The sequence below is a fragment of the Arvicanthis niloticus genome, chromosome 22, assembly GCF_011762505.2.
Source record: "Arvicanthis niloticus isolate mArvNil1 chromosome 22, mArvNil1.pat.X, whole genome shotgun sequence".
Taxonomy (NCBI): Eukaryota; Metazoa; Chordata; class Mammalia; order Rodentia; family Muridae; genus Arvicanthis; species Arvicanthis niloticus.
The window spans coordinates 6,091,363-6,115,035 of NC_133429.1; the positions used below are offsets into that span (position 1 = coordinate 6,091,363).

The 23,673-nt window shown below is 44.4% G+C and overlaps 1 protein-coding gene across 1 annotated transcript in view; it reads right to left on the reverse strand.

Annotated features, from left to right (window-relative positions):
- Aldh1l2 (aldehyde dehydrogenase 1 family member L2) overlaps positions 1-23,673 on the reverse strand; it is a 49,415-nt gene that overhangs the window by 16,901 nt on the left and 8,841 nt on the right. The window contains exons 2-13 of the mRNA XM_076919766.1: positions 23,501-23,645; positions 20,024-20,258; positions 16,566-16,731; positions 14,862-14,963; positions 14,566-14,655; positions 12,053-12,187; positions 10,435-10,560; positions 9,477-9,568; positions 7,825-7,972; positions 3,430-3,549; positions 2,807-2,934; positions 1,252-1,402 (exon numbers count right to left, since the gene is read on the reverse strand). Of these exons, the coding sequence (XP_076775881.1) occupies positions 1,252-1,402; positions 2,807-2,934; positions 3,430-3,549; positions 7,825-7,972; positions 9,477-9,568; positions 10,435-10,560; positions 12,053-12,187; positions 14,566-14,655; positions 14,862-14,963; positions 16,566-16,731; positions 20,024-20,258; positions 23,501-23,645 (1,638 nt within the window). The remainder of the gene's footprint in view (positions 1-1,251; positions 1,403-2,806; positions 2,935-3,429; positions 3,550-7,824; positions 7,973-9,476; positions 9,569-10,434; positions 10,561-12,052; positions 12,188-14,565; positions 14,656-14,861; positions 14,964-16,565; positions 16,732-20,023; positions 20,259-23,500; positions 23,646-23,673) is intronic.

The window sequence follows — 23,673 nt, forward strand, 5'->3', positions numbered from 1 at the left end:
TTAATATTTCACTAATTGAAATACTAAGTTTAATCACAGAGAATATGCTTTTTTGCCCTCTCCTTTTGTCTCAGCTAATATGAAAAGGCAGTGTTTAGTGTATAAGAAATACATCCCTGTACTAGACTGAAGAGCTGCTTCTATCAGGCTGGGGAGAAATAAAGTGCTTCTGCACAGGCTTGGAGACCTGAGTGCAGATCACCAGCACCCATGAATAAAGCTGGGTGGAGTGGCAGATGTCTATAATCCTAGCGCTGGAAAGACAGGACACGCAGATTCCTGGAGCTCTCTGGCCAGAGAGTCTAACCAAATCCATAAGCTCCAGGTTCAGTGAGAGACCCTGTCTCAAAAAATAAAAGTGGAGAGCAGTTGAGGAAGAGACACTCAACATCCATCAAACACACACACTTGTGTGCATGCACACACAGACACACACACATACAGAGATACACACACAGAGATACACAGACACACATGCACATGCTCACACAGACACACAGACACACAGAGATACTCACATATATACACACACAGATACTTAAACAGACAGAGATACTCGCACACAGAGACACACACAGAGATACACAGATACAAACACAGACACACACACACTTACACAGACAAAGATAGACACAGAGACACACACGTGTGTGCCTGCACACACAGACACACGCATTCCTGTAATTCATGTATTAGAGACTTAGCCTCCACTGTGTATTAGGGTCTAATGCAAAATATATGAGCCATGAGGCTCCTCCCTTGAGAATGGGCTCACACTGCTATAAAAAAAGGTTCCCGTGGCCCAGGGAGATGACTCAGGGTTTGTAAAAGCACCTTCATGCAATCCTGACTGGCAACCTGAATTGAATCCCTGGAAGTCACACAAAAGCCAGATGTGGTAGTGTACATCTGTAATCCCAGCACTCCAGAAATGATAGGCAGAGATCAAAGAATCACCTCAAAGCTTTCAGGCCAGGTAGTCTAACATACACTGTGGTAAGAAAACAAGAGAGACCCTGCCTCAAAAATAAAGTGAAAAATTATTTCCAGAGTTGCTGTCTCACACAAAGGAAAACTGTTGAAAGGAGGCCCATAGCAGGTGGCCTGCTTTTCCTCAATGTGGGGATCTAGCGTTGCTCCTCTCCTGGGGACAAGAGACTAAGCTGCCATCTCAGAACTGAGGCCAAACCTGCTGCAAACTTGGGAGCTTGAGGTCGTTTTCCTGTAGGAATGAGGAGCTTCCTTGCCTACCTGAATTTTGTCACACCAGCCTGCAAAGTATCTGAACGTCTGCACAGACATTCCAATATGAGTCTTCAGGGCCAGGGTATAGACAGCCCCAGAATCCAGTGCTTCTATGGTCGCCAGCTCCTCCTGGTTTTCTTCCATTAGGTCAGCAAGTCTGTGTGGTCAGTGAAAGAAACCCAGTTAGCACATACTGATACAGCCCAGACCAGCTGGATATGCCAGGCTGTATAGGGTAACATCCCAAGACTAAGAATCCAAAGACTAATCCAGAGGGGCAACATGATCCCTGTGGAGATCATGATCTAGGAAGGTAGGTAGCAAATAAATCATTGTAGAAATGGTTTATTTCAGGAACTTGTTACTACAGTTTCTCCAGTGCTTTGGCTCAAACCCAGGACCTCACACATGCTGAGTGCTCTCCCACTGAGCTACAACCAGCCAGCCGTACAGTTCCAGGGAGAAGCCAACTATGTCCCCAACATGTGCCAATTGACTCCTACATGCACAAGCAGCTGAGCCGCAGTGGTCACGGGCAGGAGGTGGTGGGTCAAAGGAACCTGCACAATGGTGTAGTTCGTTAATACACAGGGAGGTGTCAGAATGTGAGCCACACCGCCTGTGAACATGTGTGGCTTTCTGATTGGTACGGAAATGTTTTCAATACTGGCTGAAGAGAACAGATCAGGCATGTGGAATGAATCACAAACTCCACAGCGGAGCCACCCAGGTGCCCAGGATCCTTAGGAAGGAGAATGGGGTCTGTGGGGTGGTGTGAATAGTAAAAAATATCTCTCTTATGTTCCCTCCCCCTCTCCCTTCTCCTCCTTGCTTCCCTTCCTCTCTTCCTAGAGTAGTTCATTTGGGATATGACACCCATCCCCCACCCCCATGCTTCTTGTAGCTCTCGATCTAAGGAATCTGACAATTCAGGTGAAATGTTGAGCTGTAGGTTAGCAGAAACCAGGATGAATTGTTGAAACTAATTATTTCTGGAACATGTAACTCATTTGTAATATTCTTCCAGGCCCCCCCCCCCGCTCTTTTTTTTTTTTTTGTCTTTTAAAACAGTGATGGGCTGTCTCCTATGTGAACCTCTCTGTCCAATCTCTATTCTGGTTCATGATCTTGGAGGATGACCTTTAAAGCCTTTATTACCTGGTGACCGAGGGGCATGTCAGGACACTTGTGAAGAGTATAAAGGACATGGTCAATGGGTTAAATCCCCCAGGTCACCATGGTTCCTTTCCTTCCAAAGCCACTGTAGAGTGTTCTTTCTGCATGTACAGAGGACTCTAGAGGACTCGCCCAAAGCCATGGATCTTGCCTCTAATCCCTCAGACTTGGGAGGAGTACCCAACTCCTCTGCTACCAGCCCTGCCTGGGTCCTTAGTCATTGTGGGGGTCCCATGCTCTTCCCCAAATCTTACGTAGTCCTTGATGACCTCTGACTGATACAAGCAGTATCCACACAAGATAGAATGTTTTATGGAAATTTTAAAGTCTCAGCAATATTAACCAATGTCCAAAGACAACATAGCTGTTTCTCCAGCAAGCACACCTGTACATGAGTCTTCCTCTGTCTCTGGCGTTCATTCTTCCCCATTCGCCGTTCTCAAAGGCGTCCTTGGCTGCGGCTACTGCCCTGTCAACATCCGCTAAAGAAGCGTAGGACACTCTGCATATTGTCTATTTCAAGACAAGCAGACATAGGTCACTTGAGGGATCTATCGATGTGGTTCTCAGAATTAATATTGTATTAATTGTCAAAGTAGAATATGACTTATTAAATGGAAAAATTCTATGACAGAAAACTAATACATCTTGAGGGAAAAATGGGGGACAAAAAGGTGATACTTTGAACACAGAAATCTTTGTCCATTTTACATGTCAACTCATTCTGGAAAAACACATTTAGGACAACTGTACAATTCTTCTACAAGGAAGCTTGCCGTGAGTCTGAAGTATCTTCCCCCATGGAGCTCTGCACAGAGATACCTGCAGGGTATGGGCACAGGAATCTAAATTCATCATAAACACTTAGTCTACTGAAAAAAAGTTATTATAATACACAATAACTAGTGTCAGAGCTGAGTGGGTAAGAGACATGTATGATATGTATTTGAACAAGGAGCTTAGGGGCTGAGAGCTAGAGTCAAGCTCACTTCAGCTGTCGTCACTCACAGTTCCGTCTGTGGGGTTGATGGTATCGTAAGTCTCTCCATCCTCGGCATCCACAAACTGTCCGTTTATGAAACACTGGTAAGGGATTTTCACTGTCATCTCGTTCACCTCCCTGGAAACCTGAGAAAAGTGAGTGTGTTTCTGTGACTATCAACCTGATAGCCTGTGGTGATAAAGAAACAGTCACAGGGCTGGAGAGATGGCACAGTGATTAAGAAGACTTGTCCTGCAGAGGACCCAGGCTTGGTTCCCAGCTCCCACACATCGACTCAAGTCCCAGGACATCTGATGCCCTCTACCAACCTCTGTGGGTGGAATGCATCCAAGGCAAACACTCATACACATAAACTCAAACAGATTTAAAAAGAAAAATTAAAAACCTTAAAATAATTTTTAAAAAGAAAGGAAAGAAAAAGAAAGAAAAGAGAGACATTCACTAATGTGGAAAGAGGTCAGCTCAGTGGGATTCTAGTGACATCTACTGTCACAAGAACAGATCCTGGTGATGCTTAGGGGCCATTGAGGTCTGAGGCTCTGGCTCAGATGTTCTTCATGATACACAAAGGTGCCTCAGACACCTGTGGACAGCGCCATCTATTGGCAGACTTGACAGCACCACCATTGTGTCACTTGGATCCTTGGGAAATTCTTTACCCTGGTATTTCCTTTATGCTAGGGCTATCTCAAGATTTCTCCCTTATGTTCTTTCTGTTACATCTGAGCTGCCTAATTGTTCTCTCTACTGCTGGGTAACAAGAGAGATTGAGGCTACCATACTTGCTTCCATCATGCTCAGGGCTTTCAACAGGCAAACGGGGAGAATGGTATCTGCCTCCTACTGCAAACACATCCTTCTGAAAGGAGGAAGTGAAAGCATTCCCAAATGAGCAGACACATTCAGTGATACCCCAGGGAACCTTTGGGCTGGAATTAAAGGACAGCAATCAGAAACGTGGGTACACATGAAGAAGATGGGGCAAAGGCAGCTCGGGGTCAAGAGCACTTCCTGAACAATGATAAGGACCTGAGTTCAGATCCTAGCACCCATGTAACTAGCCATGCACACCTGTAACTCAGCTGTGAGGGGTGTGGAGAGAGGATGACTGGGGTTTGTGGCTTCCAGAAGAGTCGAGAAAATGTGAGCCCCAGCGGAGGCCCCAGCTCAGGGAGAGACCCCCACCTCCAAGGAATAAGCAGTGGATTATAGAGGAGGGCACCAATACCCTCTTCCCAACTCTACTGTTGTGTACACACACACACACACACATGCATGCACGTGCAGCACAAACAGACACATGCACACAGACGTGCACACACAGATGTGTGCACACAGATACACGTGTGTGTGCACACACATGCAGACACACACAGAGACATACATGTGCACACACAGAGACACATGCAAACAGATACACAGACACACAGACACATGCACATAGATGTGCACACACAGATACATGTGTGCATGCACACACATGCACACAAACATGCAGATGCATACAGAGACATACATGTGCACACACAGAGACATATGCATACAGATACACAGACACACAGACAGACACGCACATACACAGATACAGACGCGCACACACATACACATGCAAACAGATACACATGCACACAGACACACACACACACGGAGATTTTGAATTCACCTTAAATAGATTTCTCAAGGTGACTATGTAGGTAAATGGAGAAATCTGTATAAAAACATTTTTGTTGTTTTAAAGCTCTTTCTACATGATTTTAAAATACAGCTGCTCTCTGCCTCTGAGGAGATAGTGCAGCAGTTAAGAGCCCCTGCTACTCTTGCAGAGAACTGGGATACAGTCCCCAGAACCAGCATGAGGCAGCTCACAGATGCCTCTAACTCCAGCTCCAGGGGATCTGCCACCCTCTTGTGGCCTCCATGGGCACCTGCATCCATGTACACACACACATACACACACACACACAAACACACACACAACCTCACAGGTCACATGTATACACATAATAAAAAAAAACAAGACGAGAAAACAAAAACAGCTGTATAAAGCAATAATTAAAAACCTGTTGTGGGGTTTCTAACAAATCCAGATAGAATTAATGCAAAAAAATTATAGCTGAAATTTAAAGGTATATAAGAATATAGTAGTGAAGTTTTCCTATACTGCTGATATTACATTGGTATTAACCTGAACTAGATTGTTTTAAGCAAAAATGCTTATTGTAAAAAAAAATAATTAAAGATGTAGTAAAAGAAACAATGCAGGATAGCAAAGGCACCATAGGCAATCCTCTACCAAAGAAGACAGAGGAGAAACAGAGAAAGTGTGCTGACAGCGATTCATAAAGATAAAATTCTGAGCTGAGCCGTGGTGGGCACACCATTAATCCCAGCACTCAGGAGGCAGAAGCAGGTGAAGCTCTGTGAGTTTGAGGCCAGCCTGGTCTACATAGTGAGCTCTAGGACATCCAGAGCTACATAGTGAGACCCTATCTCTCAGGGAGGAGGGAATCTGTTGTGTGTCAAAAATGTTACAAAGAAAGTAAAAGAATAAAGCGAACCACAGGTCAAAAAATATTCACAGGGGGCTGGTGGTCAGCAGTTAAGAGCACTGACTGCTCTTCCAGAGGACCTGAGTTCAATTCCCAGCAACCACATGGTGGCTCACAACCATCTGTAATGGGATCAATGACCTCTTCTGGTGTGTCTGAAGACAGCTACAGTGTACTCACATACATAAAATATGGCTGTATGCATGTATGTATGTATGTATGTATGTATGTATGTATATTTACAAATCCATATCTGATAAAGATTGAGTGTCTAGAATAGACGGAGTACTTTGACTCTACAATAAAAAGATAAACAATTTTGAAAATGGACAAAGAATTTGAATAAACACTCAAAAAGATGCCTAACATCACTGTCCAAAATCGAAACCATACTATGGTACTTTCACACACACCCGCTAAGACAGCTAAAGAGAGAGGCAAGTGAGAGAGCTTGAGAAGAGGCCTGGTGAAGGTTAGGGCTCTCCGTTACATTGGAGGGTGGGATTTCAAAGTAAAGTGGCTGCCTTTGGCAATTTCTCAAATGGTTAAATGTAAGCACTACAATGAGTTATCTATGCCACCGTTAGCACAGACCTAAAAATACATATTCATATCAAAAGCATATACCTGAAGTTTTGTATCAGTATAATAACAACAGCCTCCCAGGTGAAATGGTCCAAAAACACACATCACTCAGTGTGGAGAGCTCTTGGGGCTGCTTCTAAATATTTGGCAAAAACTTGACATTGGGCCAGGACAAGGAAGTAGGCTCAAGATCTTGATCACCCTGATACGTCCCTGAATATCACGGGACTTTGTTTATTGCCTTGTTTTTGTTCCTTGGCTATTTTTGTTTATTGTGTTGTTTGTTCCTTGACCTAGAACTGACTTTATTCTTTACATGTATTTAGAATGGTATAAAAGCAGACAGAAGAAAAATAAACCCACTTCAACCTCAGCACTGGCTGGAATCATGTTATAATGTTGTCTAATTGTCTTTTCCTTTTCAATCCTCACTCCCTCCCTTGAGACCCGGTTGACTGACAGAGCTGTCTTAGTCAACCTGGGTTAAAAAGAGGAAGCATATCAAACACGATGGAATATTACGTGGCCAGGAAGAGTAGAAGTGGTGAAACTTCTGTAAGGGGCCACATGGTGTATGGTCCTATTTATATGAAATGCCCACATTATGGCAAATCCACCAACACAGAAAAGAGACTGGTGGTTTCTGAGAGCCTGGGTATGGAGCAGGGGAGGAGGAAAGCAGTGCAGTGTGATAGCCAATGGATACAGTCTCCCCTGTAATAAAAATGTTCTAAACTTAGACAGTGGTGATAATGATTGCAGAGTTTGTGAATGCTCTAAAAACCATTGAAGGGTAAATTTAACTTAATACTAGTTTATACTTAATACCAGTAGTAAAGAAACCTCACTGCTATGCAGCTCTGCTGTATACCTCTAAATTCGGGCCATAATATTTCGTGTCAGTTCTATCTGGATTTGCTATAATGTGGGTGAGTTTTATGGCACCTGAATTATATCTCAATAAAACTAGTCTTTTTTTTCCCCTGAGACAAGGTTTCTCTGTGTAGCCCTGGCTGTCCTTGACCTCACTAGGTAGACCAGGCTGGCCTCGAACTCACAGAAATCTGCCTGCCTCCGCCTTCACCTCTGCCTCTCTCTGCCTTTGCCTTTGCCTTTGCCTCTGCAGTGCTGGGATTAAAGGCATGCACCCCTACCACCCAGCACTAAAGCTAGACTTAAAGGCCACACATGTAAATGGCAGATACATATGCCCTCTGTAATGGTGGGTTGTCAGAGTTTGGAGTTGCACATCAATGAGACACTTACATAGTCTACCACCAGCTCCGCCTCTTGGTCCTCTCCTCTCAGTCTCCGCACAACCTTTTGGATGAAATCTCCAAACTTGGTGGCCATGTAGACATCTTCATTCTGCAGCTGAAGCCCACCACACTTCTGTCTGATCTCTTCCACCAGCCTTAAAGTGAGAACCAGCTCACACTACATCCATTTTTATAGTTTCATCATGGCCTCTTCACTGGCATTGGTGAAGAGGTTTGGGAGCGATTTCTGTTCATGTTGTACAAGACCAACATTGGTGACAACTACAGAAGATGTTAAGATTCGGTACAGAGACTGGACAAGTGGCACTTTCTGTTCTTACAGGAGACCTGGGTTCAGTTCCCATCACCCACATAGGGCAGCTCTCAACACCTGTAACTCCAGTTTCAGGGTGATCTGACACCCCCTTCTGGCCTATGTGGGCACTGCAGGCATGTGATTCACTTAAGACAAGCACACATACACACACACACATAAAAAAAATAAAATAAAATAAAAATAAATTGAAAATATGATGTGGTGTGAGAAAATTAAAAACCTGTCTGCACATTCATTCTAAAGCCAAGAAAAAAGCCAGGTTCAAAACTAAGTGCTTTAGTTAGGACAGATGACAGAGGTTCTGGTTTGTCAACAAAATGATGGACTGGGTATTAGGACTATTTTGTACCTCACTGGCACAATTAGGAATAACTATGCTCTAATTTCATTTTGAGAGAAAAGTTTTATTTTAACAGGAAGGGTGAAGCTCGGTGATGAGAGAGAAAAAGAGAGAGAAGGGGGGGGGCATGGAGGCAGATGTTCACATGTCTCCACCAGTCAAAGATAGTTGATATATCTAGGTTGGGTGTTGGGTTACACTCTGACTGAGCATTACCAAACATATAAAGCCTTTGATTAACATTTTTTAAAAATGTATAAAAGCAAAAAGGAGGAGGGGGAATGGGATAGGGCTTTCTAGGGAGGGGAAATGGGGAAAGGGGGTGGCATCTGAAATGTAAATAAAATATAAAATAAACTTTAAAAAGAAGAAGAAAAAAGAAAAGAAAAAGAAAAAAACCTGTCTTGCAGACAGTTTTGCTAAAGAAAGTAACAACAGATTAAATGTAACTTACTCTAACAGGAAATGAGTGATTCCTGCTGGTAAAATATCAATGCAGTATTGAAATCCTTATTAAGCCAACCAGAATTGTCTAGGAACTCATAAATTATTGCTAAAAAACTACAGTGTACAGGCCTAAGCCTTCTGACTTTTGATGATGTCATAGGCTTTTGAAGATCACATATTTGGTGACCCCAGAATAACAGGAAGGTGTAAGTGGAGTGGAGAGGATGGGAAACGGTCTTCTTGGGGCATAGCCAGGTGAGGTAGAAGAATTAATGTCCTGTTCTGGACCTGCACATGCAGGGTAACTGCACACACATGCCATTCACTGACACAGACATGCACAAATAAAATAATAAAAAATCTTTTGAAAATAACAATTAGAAATATTAAAGGAGATGCAAAACAACCTGGTTGGTGACAAATGAGTAAAAAGATCTGTGAGCGTGGCCATGGAACAAGAGAGACAAGCATGAAGAAAAGGGATCTGTGGTAGACAAGCTGGGTGGAAGGGGGAGTTCGGAGGTGGCAGCTTTACCTCACAACATCCATTGAGCTCGCACCAGATTTAAAGAAGTCCGTGGAGTCCTCGATCACAGCGACGTTGCTTAAAATTCGAGCCCAGATGACCTGCACAAAAAGGACCACTTTTCCTAAAGAAAGAACATTTGGAATCCCAGGGCAAAGACCTCTCTGCCCTTCACCAGAAGCACAACACAGTGGGACTGCTCAGTATCTCTTCAGTGTAACCAGTGCATGAGAGGGTGTAACCTAAGCACTCTGGCCCCACCAGTTTGGGCCCATGGTAAACGACATACAATTATGTGTGAGTTTTTGTCCTTCTGGCTAGACTAAAAATGACCTTCAATCTGGGTTTCTAAATGGTTCTCTTTAACCCCCATGTGCTAACAGGGGTCCAGACCCAGGACAAACATTTAGCAAACCAAATCGACCTGGCCTCCAGATTCTCCCAGCATCTCTCAGTCCCTAATTGTTATAGGGCAGGGCAGGGCTGGCATACCTGCCTTCTGCCCCTGAACTTTCCAAACCAGGGGCTAGGCTTCCCCTCCCCCAGAAGCTCTTTCCTATGTAATCCAGACATTTGGGTCTCCCCCACCCAACTTCTTTCTCTGACCCCCACCCTCTGAGCTTTCTCTCTTTCTCTTCCCCCTCCTCTCTGTCTTTCTTCCTCAGGTGACTTCACTGAACCCATCCTGTGTGGTCTGAGAGCTGCTTCCAATAAACCTGCCTTTATATACTCTGGCTTGAATTGTCTCATTTCACCGGCAGAGAATAACTTATCACCAAGCTCACCCAAATCCTCCAAGCTGACTTAGAACAGAAAAATAAATCTCTATATACTGTGTTTCTTAACCACAACTTGTACAGAAGGAAGAGATAAAGTCACACTCCCACTGCTCTAGGGACAATTAAACCAACCACAAACAGGCACTGTGTTTCAACGAGTCGGTTTACGAGGTACATCTAGTGCTCACCTTAATGGTCTCTGCTACCTTCAGCTCCTCGGCCGTAAGTTCTACCACTGATGTCTCACCCGAGGAAAAGTACTGGGAGGCAGGAATCATCTTCCCATCCTCAAACTGCAGGTTTTTCACCAGCAGCTACAGAACGGCAGCGGAAAACAAGCTGAGGATTCAGACCACCCAAGACCAAGGCTGCCCAGAGGAGGAGTCTAATGTATTAGATGGATATACAGGCTGGCTTGCTTGGAGAATGCAGTCATATTGGTCAAACTACTTCCTCGTGTCTAACAGGACTGGGATGACATCTCCATAGTGGCAGGAAAAAAGACCAGTCAACTAAAGGGTCAGATGCCCCTCAGATGGATGGACAGTGCACTCTGGGAAAACTTGCATTTTGGTTACAGGTGCTTGGACTCAAAGTCTCCTGAAGGATGCTATGGATTCCACTCCCCAACCCCACTCCCCACTCTGCTCCCAGCAGAGGACACACCGCAGCTGCCAGCATCCAGCCGCTGGTGCATTTGGATGCATGTACTAATATCAATCCTGACGGAGATGGGTGCCCTTGTGCCTGCCTTGCTGTCGCAGAATTGGAGGCTCAGTGAAGTTCAATGATTTGTTTAGTGTCACCGAGGAAATAAATAACAGCTCATTTAAGACCTAGCAACAGCTGGGCACTAAAACACAGTAACATTTACCCTTAAACAATGGGGACTGCACTGAATGTTTTTGTGTGTCAACATAACACAAGCTAGAGTCATCAGAGATGAAAGAGCCTCTGCTGAGGAAATGCCCCCCTGAGATTCAGCTCTAAGATATTTTCTCAGTTAGTGATCAGTGGGCAAGGGCCCAACCCGTGGTGGATGGTGCCATCCCTGGGCTGGTGGACCTGGGTTCTGTAAGAAAGCAGGCTGAGCAAGGCAGAGAAGCAAGCCAGTAAGCAGCACCTCTCCATGGCTTCTGCATCAGCTCCTGCCTCCAGATTCCAACTCAGCTTCAGTTCCTGTCCTGACTTCCTTCAATGATGGACCATGCCTGATCTGGAAGTGTAAGCTGAATAAACCCTTTTGTCTCCAACTTGCTTTTTGGTCATGGTGTTTTATCACAGCAATAGAAACCCAAACTAAGACAGGGGCACATCTGTAAACTACAAACGCCCCTTTACACTCTTCACTAGGAAGCTGTCCAGGAGGCCCAGAGCTAGACATGGCGGTGCTGGCCTAAGGAGGTGACAGCAGTGGACAATGGGAGAGGAGGCCACATGGGTCTCACTGGATCTTTCTAATCACCGACAGTGGGAGGCAGATAGAAATCTCTCTCCATGCTTTATAGACAGGAAAACTGAGGCACAGCGGGGAGAACCATCCTTCCCAAGCCAGCAGGTAGACAAGCAGAGGTCCATATTTCCCTTTTGTAACCAACCACAGTCTCTCAGTGGTCTCACTGTGAAGGTCCATGGGGCCCTCCTGAGAAACTTTGTCTTGGAGCGTGAATGTCTCTTGTCTCCAGAGATGTGGGACACGGGCACCTTGAGTCTTCCACCCCCTTCCCCCAGTGGGCGCCAGAGAAAGCCATTCCCTGTTAAGTGAGGTAATAGAAGGATGACCCAAACGTGATTTTGTGCACTTACTGCTTTCCCATCATTCCCAAAAAGAACAAGGCCGTTCTTGGTGACGAGACCAGGCTTCTCAGCACCTCTAATGTCCAGTGGTTCTCCAGCAGGCATAGAACTTGTCAACAGTGATGAGCTGTAGAAAGTCACCATCTAATAAAAGAGATCAAACCTGGTGAAGTCAGGAAGTTAAAGGCACTGCCAGGGGTGTGGGAAGGCAACACCTTGTACAAACACTGAAGTTCACATTTCTGTAGGAAAGTTGAGACGCAATTTTGTCATTTTGCATTCATTTGGTGAGACTGAATTAAGCATATCAGTAGAAATGTAACAGATACGAATCTGTAAATGTCTGAACTGAGTCTCAGAAGACAGGCTCGGTGGTTAAGAGTGCCTGCCACTCTTGTAGAGGACCCAGGGTCAGTCCCCAGCGCTCTCATGGCCACTTACCACCACCTGTTCCTCCAGTTCCAGGGGAGCTGATGCCTTCTGGTTTTGAAGGCTCCTAAACACAAGTTGAACACACACACCACATATACACACAAAGTAGTTTATATATTCTGCCCTCCATACATACCTGTGCAGATGCATACACATGCACTCACACATTCATGGCCTCACATTCTACATATACTCCCTCACATGTGCACACACACATGTAAACACATCTACACACACACAAGGAAAAGCTTCAGAAAGTCCCATATCCAGGTGATAGGAGAGTGCATTTATCATGCACTCAAATAGTCGGAAAGAAGGCCAAGGTTAAAAGGAAAAAATCGATCTTTTCAGGTAAAGGTAAGGTTTGTGTGTCTGTGTGTGGGGGAGTGTGTATATCTGTGTATGTTTGTGTGTGTGTGTGTGTGTGTGTGTGTGTCATCTCTGTGCGTGAGTGTGGGTCTGTGTGTAAGTCGGTGTATGTGTCTGTGTGTGTATATGTGAATGTGTATGTGTCTGTGTGTGTGAATGTCTGTGTGTGTCTGTGTGTGAATGTGTGTCTGTGTATGTCTATGTGTGTGTGAATGTGTGTGTGAGTGTGTGTCTGTGTGTATGAATGCATGTGATTGTGTGTCTGTATGTGAGGGTGTGTGTCTGTGTGTGAGTGTGTGTGTTTGTGTGTCTGAGTGTGTGTGTCTGTGTGTGTCTGTGTGTGTTTGTGTGTGTGAGTGTGTGTGTATATTGCAGTGGGTGGGTTATGGTGCTGGGGTCCAGGTTGGTTTTTGTTTGTTTGTTAACTTGACACAAGCTAGAATAATCTGAGAAGAGGGCCTCACTTGAGAAAACACCTCCATCAGATTGGCCTGTAGGGGTGTCTGTGGGCATTTTCTTAATTAATGATTGACATGGGAGGACCCAGCTTAGGGTTCACACCGCCCCTGGAAGAGTTGACCTGGGTTGTATGAAAGAGCAGACTGAGCAGGCTGTGAGAATCAAGCCAGTAAGAAGCGTTCCTCCATAGCTTCTGCTTCAGTTCCTGCCTCCAGGTTCCTGCCCTGACTTCCTTCTGTGATGGACAATTACCAGGAAGTATAAGATGAAACACACCCTTTCCTTCCCAGGTTTCTTTTGATCAGTGTTTTATCACGGCAACAGGAGCCCTAACTAAGACAGGAGTGAACTCAGGGCCTCATCTAGGTCAGTCACTCTACAACTGAGCCCCCAGGAACATGGACACTCTTCCCACACAGGAGGGTGAGCCATGAAGGCTGTTCTGGGGTCAGTTCAAAAAAAAAAAAAAAAACAAGACTGGAAAAGATGGTGACCAGGAGCAAAGGATACTGACTTTTTTTGAAGATTTATTTATTTATATGAGTACTTGTTTATATCAGTACACTGTAACTGTTTCAAACACACCAGAAGAGAGCATTGGATCCCATTATAGATGATTGTGAGCCACCATGTGGTTGCTGGGAATTGAACTCAGGACCTCTGGAGGAACAGTCAGTGTTCTTAACCACTGACTCATCTCTCCAGCCATACTGACTACTTTTTAAGTTATCATTTTATCAATATTGGTTGTCATTTATTAGGCTGTAATAGTTACTATGTATTGGAAATTGCCTGCATACCAGGGACTATGTATTTACATGAATGAGCCTATAATGGATAATGAATCCTTCCTTCCTTTTTTCTCTCCTTCTTTCCTTCCTCCCTCCATCCTTCCCCCCTCTTTCATTCATTTCTTCCTTCCTTCCTTCCTTTCTAGACAGGGTCTCATTGTGTAGATATTGCCAGCCTGGAAATTACTATGTAAACCAGGCTGCCTTAAACTCACAGAAGTAGTACACACACACACACAGAGAGAGAGAGAGAGAGAGAGAGAGAGAGAGAGAGAGAGAGAGAGAGAGAGAGAGAGACAGAGAGAGAGAGAGAGAGAAAGAGAGAGACAGAGAGAGAGAGAGAGAAAGAGAGAGACAGAGAGAGAGAGAGAGAGAGAGAGAGAGAGAGAGAGAGAGAGAGATGAGTGGAGGGAGGGAGGGAGGGACACAGAGAGAAATTGTATGGGGGAGATGTATCCCTTGAAAGAATACCTGTCCATTTATCTCTGCCCAGGCTCCAGGGACCTTATCATGACCTCGAATCCAGTTATGCAAAACTTCGGCAGGCTGGTCCCAAGAAATCTAGGTGAGCAGAAATACGGGTTATGAGGCCTAGAGGTGACACTTAACTTTTCTTTCCCATCAGAGAAACATGTGGAGACACATAGGGACAACTGGTTTCCAAGCTGACCCTGGGTCAGGGCTAACTCTGGGTCAGCAAATGGTCTCCAGGAACCTACTCAGAAGTAAAGGGCTGTAACTTGGCTGTGCATCGTTGATATAAATACCTGAGCATTCTCCTTCTTCTGGATGCCTTCATATGTTGCCCCTTCTTCTGGCTGGGGAGTGCGAGCTGCTTTTCCATCAGCTATGAGTTGGACAGCTTCTACCTAAAGCCAAAACCAGTACTAGAATGAGGGACAGAAAGCCATAAAGGCATGGACTGTCCAATAGGAGCTTGTGTCCACCAGACTGACTACCTATAAATCTGCTTGGAAAGTCAGGCTGTGGTGACAACTGTGTCTGTTTCTTCCGGTCTGAGTACATGCCAAGCACATAGGGTATGACAGCTACTTTATGGAAGTTATCCCTTACAGACATCACAAGATTCCTGAAGGGTGTATAGCACATTCCTGTTTTGCAAATGAGGAAGCTGTAATTTCCAGAAAAGTTGGACCACTAACTCTAGACTCAGCCACATTTGGCCAAGGATAGCTATGAATGCAACTAAACACAGTGTTATACATAAAGTAATTTAAAGCACCAAAAGGTTTTTTTTGTTGTTGTTTTTTTTTGTTTTTTTTTTTTTGCTAACTCAATTGCATATCTTTTAAGTGTGAACTTTGTAGAATAGTGTCATTTTGCAATGACAAAGGGTTTGACATGCCTGGCAGGTTTTATACCTAGGTGTGCCCACTCCAACATCAAGCCTGCACTCAAGCACGACTCCTTGTTGGGGCTTGAGGTGAAGTTTCAGAGAAAAGCTCATGCTTAGCATATGCAAAGCCCAGTTCATCCTAGAGAGACGGGAAGGCAGGATAGGATGGGCCATTCTGCCCATCATGGTGATGCTAGCTATCCATGGCATTACTGCTTTGGGATGTGTCTGACTTCTCTTTCCTAACACATTTGCTGGGAGGCCCATGTATGCCCGTGTGCTATTTTGATTGTGATTATCCGTTTTGAGGACCTGCTATGTGAGAGGTCCTTTACACAAATGACGTCATGTTTTCAGAATACTGGTACAAGCCAGATAGTTTTCCACATTGTACTTAGGAAGGAACCAAGGCCAAAGAGCAAAGGCTTGCTGTTGTCAGTCCATAAAGCATCATTCTGTGGATGGCAGTCCATGGATTTGAAGACAGGTCTCTCTGACGCTAGGGACCCTCTGACTGAATTGCTAAGTGACATAAACAGGTCTCACTCTTCCCTCACATCAGTGATGACTACTTAATAGAATCTTGCTACTTTTTCTACCAAATTCTTGTTGGTGTGGAGGGGTTGGGGTGGGGCAACCAAATGGCATAGAAATTGCTTGCTGAATCTTTTGAATATTTTTATGGATAGAATACTTTACTTCACGGTATATATGCATGTTCGGAATCTTTCACTCTGAGCACATCGGATTAAATAAGTTAATAATCACATTTCACCCTGTTACATAGACTAAGTAAATATACCTTTAAGGGAAATCTAAGGTACATAGAAAACAATTAAAAATTTTTTTATTCTTCCTTATAACTGGTCATTATCAACAGGGTTGGAGATTCAAGTATTTGGCATGAGGACACAGCATTTTAACTGTTTTCTTGGCCATTCCATCCTTTTGAAGAGGGACAAGTTACTGTCACAGACTATGAGACTTTCAAGCTCCAATTTATAGTACAGGTGTGTGCCACTGTGCTTGGCTTGGCAAATTCTTGATGAAAGAAAAATAGTTGTCAAATGTTAAAGGTTTGCTAAATTCATGCTGATGGTGTGAGTATACTGACCATGGCCTTGATGCCCTCAGGAAAAAGGAACCGGTTATAAAGCGTGTCCACTGTGTCATTGGGTTTGACGTCACACGATCTCTGAAGAAGGATGGGTCCTGTATCTAAACCATCATCTGCCCAGAAAACAGAAAACCCAGCTTTCTTATCTCCCATGATTAGAGTCCTGTGAAAAGAAGAGTTTTGATTTAAAATGCTGGCTGATTGTATCAAGTAGAGAACTGGTCAGGTTAAAGGTAAGGAGGTCACAATGCAAATGCAGATAGTGAGTATGGTGGTCTACAGATGTTCATGGCAGAACTCAGAGCCACCAGTGTTTGTAGAGAGCAACACCCCTACGTTGCTAGCACTGCATCCTCATGTGTGTAGTCTTGCAGTAATGGCTGTGTGCATCTTAAAAGGTGTCACAATCCATCCTTACTGCCACCCACTGATGGATGGTATCAGCTTTCTTCTTCAGGACTGAGTTATTTTCATGCCTTCCCATACTTCCTACATTACACTCGATCATACACTGAACAGAATGAGAATGAACAGTGTAACAGGGTACTAGTGAAAAGGAAAACTGACAGTTAATTTAGGCTGTATAATTTAGTATAAATATCACCTAAACTTAGAATTATCTCTAGACTGGCTTTGTAAACTGTAGTGTCAGCTGATTAAATCAATGACTCATCCTGTGTGCTGTACGTAGCCCAGACTAAGAGAAATTCTTAGCTTGGCTCTATAGGGACTTGTAATACAAACAAAAACCTGGATATGTGGACAAATATCTATAAACTCATCTTAGAGAGCAGGCACATACAGAGAAAGTATAAAATGGTACTTCAGCAATGCCCTATGTCATTTTTTTAGATTTATTTTTATCTATATGTATGTGCCTGTGAGTGGGTGCCATATGTGTTCAGATAACTACAGAGACAAGATGAGGGTGCTAGATCCCAGGGACATGGAGTTACAGGCTGTTGAGGAATAGATTTGGGTGCCAGAACCAAACTCTGGTCATCTGCAAAAGTAGCATGTGTTCTTAACTTCTGAGCCATCTCTGGAGCCTCAACCCCTTCTCCCTAAATCATGTATATTTTTCCAAGCTATCAAGCAAGCAACACCTAAATCCATCATCCAAAGAATCTCTCTCTTTTTTTTTAGAAATATTGAAAAATTATCATCATACTGTCATGAGCCTTGAAAATATCCATGTGCTTTGACCCAATGATTTTGCACATGGAAAGAATTTAAAATGGAAAACAAATCCAAGTGCAAAGGTATCTTCTACTACTACTACTGCAAGAACAGGTGGAAATTAATTCCTGGCATAAATCTTTAAATATCATAGAGTATTTTTTCAGCATATTTAAACCACATATAGATTTTTTGATATATCCAACAACCTGATGCCAAGGGATACCAGGAAGGTGGCAGATAAAAGAACAAAAGTAAAGGTGGTGAGAAAGTCCAGTTCAGCCTCAGCACAGTGCACCATGGTGCTGGGTACTTATGGAGTGTCAGGACCCAGCACAGTGCACCGTGGTGCTGGGTACTTATGGAGTGTCAGGACCCAGCACAGTGCACCGTGGTGCTGGGTACTTATGGAGTGTCAGGACCCAGCACAGTGCACCGTGGTGCTGGGTACTTATGGAGTGTCAGGACCCAGCACAGTGCACCGTGGTGCTGGGTGCTTATGGAGTGTCAGGACCCAGCACAGTGCACCGTGGTGCTGGGTGCTTATGGAGTGTCAGGACCCAGCACAGTGCACCGTGGTGCTGGGTACTTATGGAGTGTCAGGACCCAGCACAGTGCACCGTGGTGCTGGGTACTTATGGAGTGTCAGGACCCAGCACAGTGCACCGTGGTGCTGGGTACTTATGGAGTGTCAGGACCCAGCACAGTGCACCATGGTGTTGGGTACTTATGGAGTGTCAGGAACTGTCATGAAACAGGTGTGAGAGTGTTGGACAAAATCTCTTTGAGAAGCTCTGAGTCAAAGGAAGGGAGATGGCTGGTAAAGAAGGCAGTTTCCTGTAACTCTGCATTTTCTTAAATGTACTTGAGATCATCTGTATAAGAAGAAAAAAGCTCTGATAGCATCACACACTATGAAGACTATGAAGATACAGGTCAAAAGTGCATAGATGTCCTGAGATAAATCAGTAGGAATTGAATTGATCTTATTTGTCTGACCACTGAAGCTTTGGGGACCTGGTTACAGCCACTGGAATTGATAACCAGAGGCCATGTTTGGGGACTTCTGTCCTTCGTCATGTAGTGTCTCCAGCTCTCAGAGGTGTTAAACAACTAAAGCAATCAATCAGGACCTTATGTCCATATGAAGTGTGTATATGCTTGTGTGTGTGGATGCACACTCATGTGTACATGTGCACCCCTGCATGCATGCTGAATGCATGTGTTTATGTGGATGTGTACATGTGGAGTACACACATATGCAAAGGTCAGAGACTGACATCAAGTGTCTTCCTCAGTTTCTCATTCTAGTATTTTAGTCAGGCTCTCTCATGAAACCTTGAGGCCATTGATTCAGCTGGCTGGTCAGTGAGTACCAGGGAACAAGACTATTTCTACCTCCCACTAGCTGGGATTACAGACACAAGCCTCCATGCCTGGTTTTTATGTGGGTGGCGGGGATCTGAACTCAGGTCTGAGTGGGGAGCCGACAGAAGGTAGCTATCATCCTTGCAGCCATCTTAAGCCATATACCCTGACAAGAGATTTGATTACAATAGCCTACAACAGCTGAGCACACTCTGATAACATCTTGTTTTAGATACCCAGGATTTTCCTTTGAGTGTGTGAGACTTAAAGGTGTGTGACTTAAGGGCGTGACTTAGAGATCAGATTTAGAGACAAGACCTAAGGGCATGACTTAAAGGTGTGGCTTAGAAGTGAAACATATAAAAGGTGAGAGGCAGACAGGAGAAATTATTATTAAGTATTAGGCACTTGGAGTAGGCAGACACTTGTACTTGGAAGAGTACTTGGATGAGACTCGAGACTAGAACTTGGAACTGGAAACTTGGAACTTGGAGGCACTAGGGACTAGGAACTCAAGACTTGGGATTTGGACTAGGAAGAGAGACTGAAGAATAAATGAGATTGAATCACACTCTGTCTGGTCTCCATTCCTTGCATCTGTCCTCACTCTCTCTCTTGCTGAACCCTGACCCTCAGACTGGAGCAGCTTGGGGCAGTGCGGGCTCTAACAAATTAGTCTCCAAGGGCAGTGCGGGTTCCAATATTGATAAAGCAGTCCGAGACATTTTGGCCCCCAAATGTGGGGTAGCTTGAGCCACAACAGGTCTGCATGTATGCACAGCAAGCACAATGTTGACTGAGCTATCTCATCTCCCCAGCCCCAAGCACACCCAGTTCCTGTAGGAGACAAACAGAAAAGCCACAGACTATAGAAATTGTGCTATCATCTTGGCTGTTAGGAGTCTCACCAGTTGATGGCAGAAGCTCCTCTGTGCCTGGGTAGGAGTGATGGATGGTAAATGATGGAGCCGTGCTTTGGGCTGTTGATGACATCCATGGGGATGAACTGTGTGCAGAAGGGAAGCACGTTGAGCTCAGCACCCACCGACTGGTAGGCTTCTGCTACCTCCTTGACGGTTTTACCCTTGACTCTCCATCGAGGGAACTTGAACACAGGGGTCCCATCTCTCTCTGCAGCCAAAGCTGAGCACACAAAAAAGAGATTGTCCCTTTTTAAAAGACCATGCTCTTATATTAACATATTGCAATATTGCAATTTCATACAACTTTTACAGGCTAAACACAGTGGGGAACAACTGGGATTGTGACTAGAATTTGATGGTGTTACTATTTTATTGGGTTTGTCCACCTTTCAGGAGAGACACTCATAGTAAATGCATAATATATTCAAGTTTGAAAGCTGGTAAGTGGATGGTATTTTCAGATTTTGATGAAAAGGCCTTTTCTTAAAAGAACTCTCATTGCATTTTATTAATTTAGTGTGTCTATGTGCATGAGTGAGTATATGTATACGTGTGCATACCTGTGCATGCACATACATGCATGTGTATGCATGTGCATGTGTGTGTGTGCATGTATGTGTGTTGTCTATTCATATGTCTGTGTGTATGTGTGTGTGTACATGTCTGATGTGTGTGTGTGCATATGTGTACAATGTGTATGTATGTGTCTGGGCAGATGTATGTTCATGCTCATGTGTGTGTCTCTATGTGTGTACATGTGTGTGCATGTATGTGCATGTTCATGTGTGTGCATGCATGTGTACAATGTGTGTGCATATGTGTGTTCATGCGCATATGCATGCACATGTGTGTGTGTGCATGTGTGTGTGTGTGACAGCATATATATCTACCATAGGCCATTTCCAGGAGCTAGAGCTGGAGGATTTGCTTCTGTTCTTTCATTTCTTTTCTCTCTCCAGTTATCACAATCCTAAAGGATGAGGTGAGGTCTCTGAGACCAAACCTGAGCCCTGAAGTATTGTTAAGTCCCACGGGTGTCTGAATGGAGGCTAGTCCTTGATCAAGCCATGTGAAAGAGTCTGAGCCACCAGCACAATAATGCACAAAATGTTCATGTTCGTAAAGCGTTCAAGAAATGTAGGTCATGTCAGATGGCAGGTGGGTGGAGGTAAAAGCAGGATAATGGGGGAAGGGGAGGTGGCGCTGAGGGTAAAAGTACTTGTCATGTAAACACAAGGACCTGAGTTCAAATCTCCAACAGTCACGGTTTAAAAAGCTGGACACGGGGCTGGAGGGGTGACTAAGTAGTGTGGTTCCCAGAACTCATGTTGACTGCCTGGCAACCACATTTATAGGTATAAAGATAGTTAAATTAAAATAAATATGTTTTGAGACAAGATCTCACAGTATAGCTCCTATTATCCTAGAACTCACTCTGTAGACCATGCTGGCCTCAAAATCACAAACATCTGCTTGCCTTTGCCTCCCAGGGCCTGGAGCATAGCATTATGTCTGCCTAAAATGAAATAAATCTTTTTTTAAAAAACTGGACATGGTTGTACCTGTAACTCCATCACTGTGGGGACAGACAGGAGGACCACACAGCCTAGTGAGAGACCCTGTCTCATGGGAGTAAGGTAGAGAGTAACAGGGCAGGACACCTGACATCCTTCTCTGACCTCTACAGTACAGGCAAACACACATCACTTGTGTGATAATGGAAAGAATCTGAGGTTGCTTGGAGGAAAAATAGGGTAGAGAAGATGTTTTCACTGTAAAAACAAAGAGAGAAAGAGAGAGAGCTCTGCAGAGATAGAATTTTGGGGTGGTAGCTTCTTGGTCTCCTTACTGTTGTGGGTTTTGAGCACCCAGAGCTAGTTTGGGCTTGCTCAGTGGACTCTCCTCATGAGAGCTGTCTGCTGCTGTCATTATTAATTGCTTACAAGCCTGATGTAAGGTATAGCATTATACATACATTTCCCCCTGTAAATTCTCACCATAGTCCTGTTAGGCAGGGGCCACTGAATTGGCCGTTAGTAAGCTAAGTGACTTGCACAGGGTCACGGGTAGAAAGAGGCAGACTCTACATCTGGTCAGTCTCCTGATCTTAGAGGATAAGCTGCCAAGCATGCTGCACCACCTCAAGGCCATATTGTGTAGAAATCGTGTTGGGTTGTCTTCTTTTTTTGTGTTACATCATGAGTTCAAAAGGTCCTGACCAATGAAAAGAGGTCTTGACCCTGGGTCCAAGGGAACACCCCTTTCCCAGATCTATTTTGAAATGAGTCTGATAATCATATTTGTAATTCCAAAAACCCATGTACATGGCAGGGATCACTAGTTGTCTGCACCCATCCTCCAGGTGTGGGACCTCCTAGTGAGGTGGTCAGCTTTAGTTGTCAACTTGACACAATCTGGAACCACCTTGGAAGAAAGTCTCAATGAGTAACTGTTTTGATCTGGTTGATCTATGGGCTGGTCTGTGGGGGGATTATCCTGATCACCTTTGTTGAAGTGGGAAGATGCCTACAAGATGGACTGTCCCATTTCCTAGGCAGGGATCTTGAACCCTTTGAAAGGGAAAACGCTAGCTGAGCACTAGCGAGCATGTATGACCTCACGACTCTCTGCTCCTGGTCGAATGGATCTGACCAGCCCCTCAACTTTCTCACAGACATGGACTGTAACCTGAAACTGCAAGCCAAAGAACTCCTTCATCTCTTAAGTTGCTTTTGTCAGGGCATTTAAAAAAAATTATTATCACAGCAACAGAAAACAAGACTAAGATACCTTGTACAGTTAAATACATAGCTACCTCAAACGCAATCTCAGGCTCCCCAGCGACTGAATCAGCCTATGCCTGCATCCGGCTGGTCGGATATGAATAGAAGTGACTTGTGCCACTTCTGGACTATGTCTGTAATAAAGTGTTCATTCTGTGCTCCCTCTGCTTCTCTTTTTGGTGTACGTACATGTTTGTCTGCGCACATGTCCATGTGTTCACCTGTGTGTATAGAGGCCACAAGTCAATGTCAGGAGTCTTTCTTCCTTAATTCTTCTACATCTTATTTTTTTGAGACAGGATCTTTTACTAAACCAAGTGCTTGCCAATTATCTAGGTTATTGAGCCGACAAGTCCTAAGGATTCCCTTGTCTCCAGCTCCGCCCCACAATGTTGACATAATGGACAAGACCAGGGTACCAGCTTTTGTGTGAGTGCAGGAGATTTGAACTAGGTCCTCAAGCTCGGGTGGCAAGCCCTTTATTAACTGAACCACCAACTCAGCTCCCTCCTTTCCCTGTTTGCTTGCTGGAACATAGACCTGGCTGGGGCTGAGACCATGAAAGCCTTGTCTTGATATGGCACAACAAGAACAGCAATCACATTCAGTGCAACACAACCAGCTCTGATCACCAACCAGCCTGGAGAGCGTTGGGCCCCGTGTCCCCCGATGCACTCACCCAGTGGATCGGCCTTTCCATCCTTGTCTGGCACTGTGAACACTCCCACTACTCGGTGGCCTTCTTTCAGGAGGTGGCTATAGACCTCCTGTCCGAATAGGCTCTGGCCAATAAGTGCCAACTTCAGCTTGTTTTTTAAATAAACCTGTGAATGAGTATAGTGACAATGACTG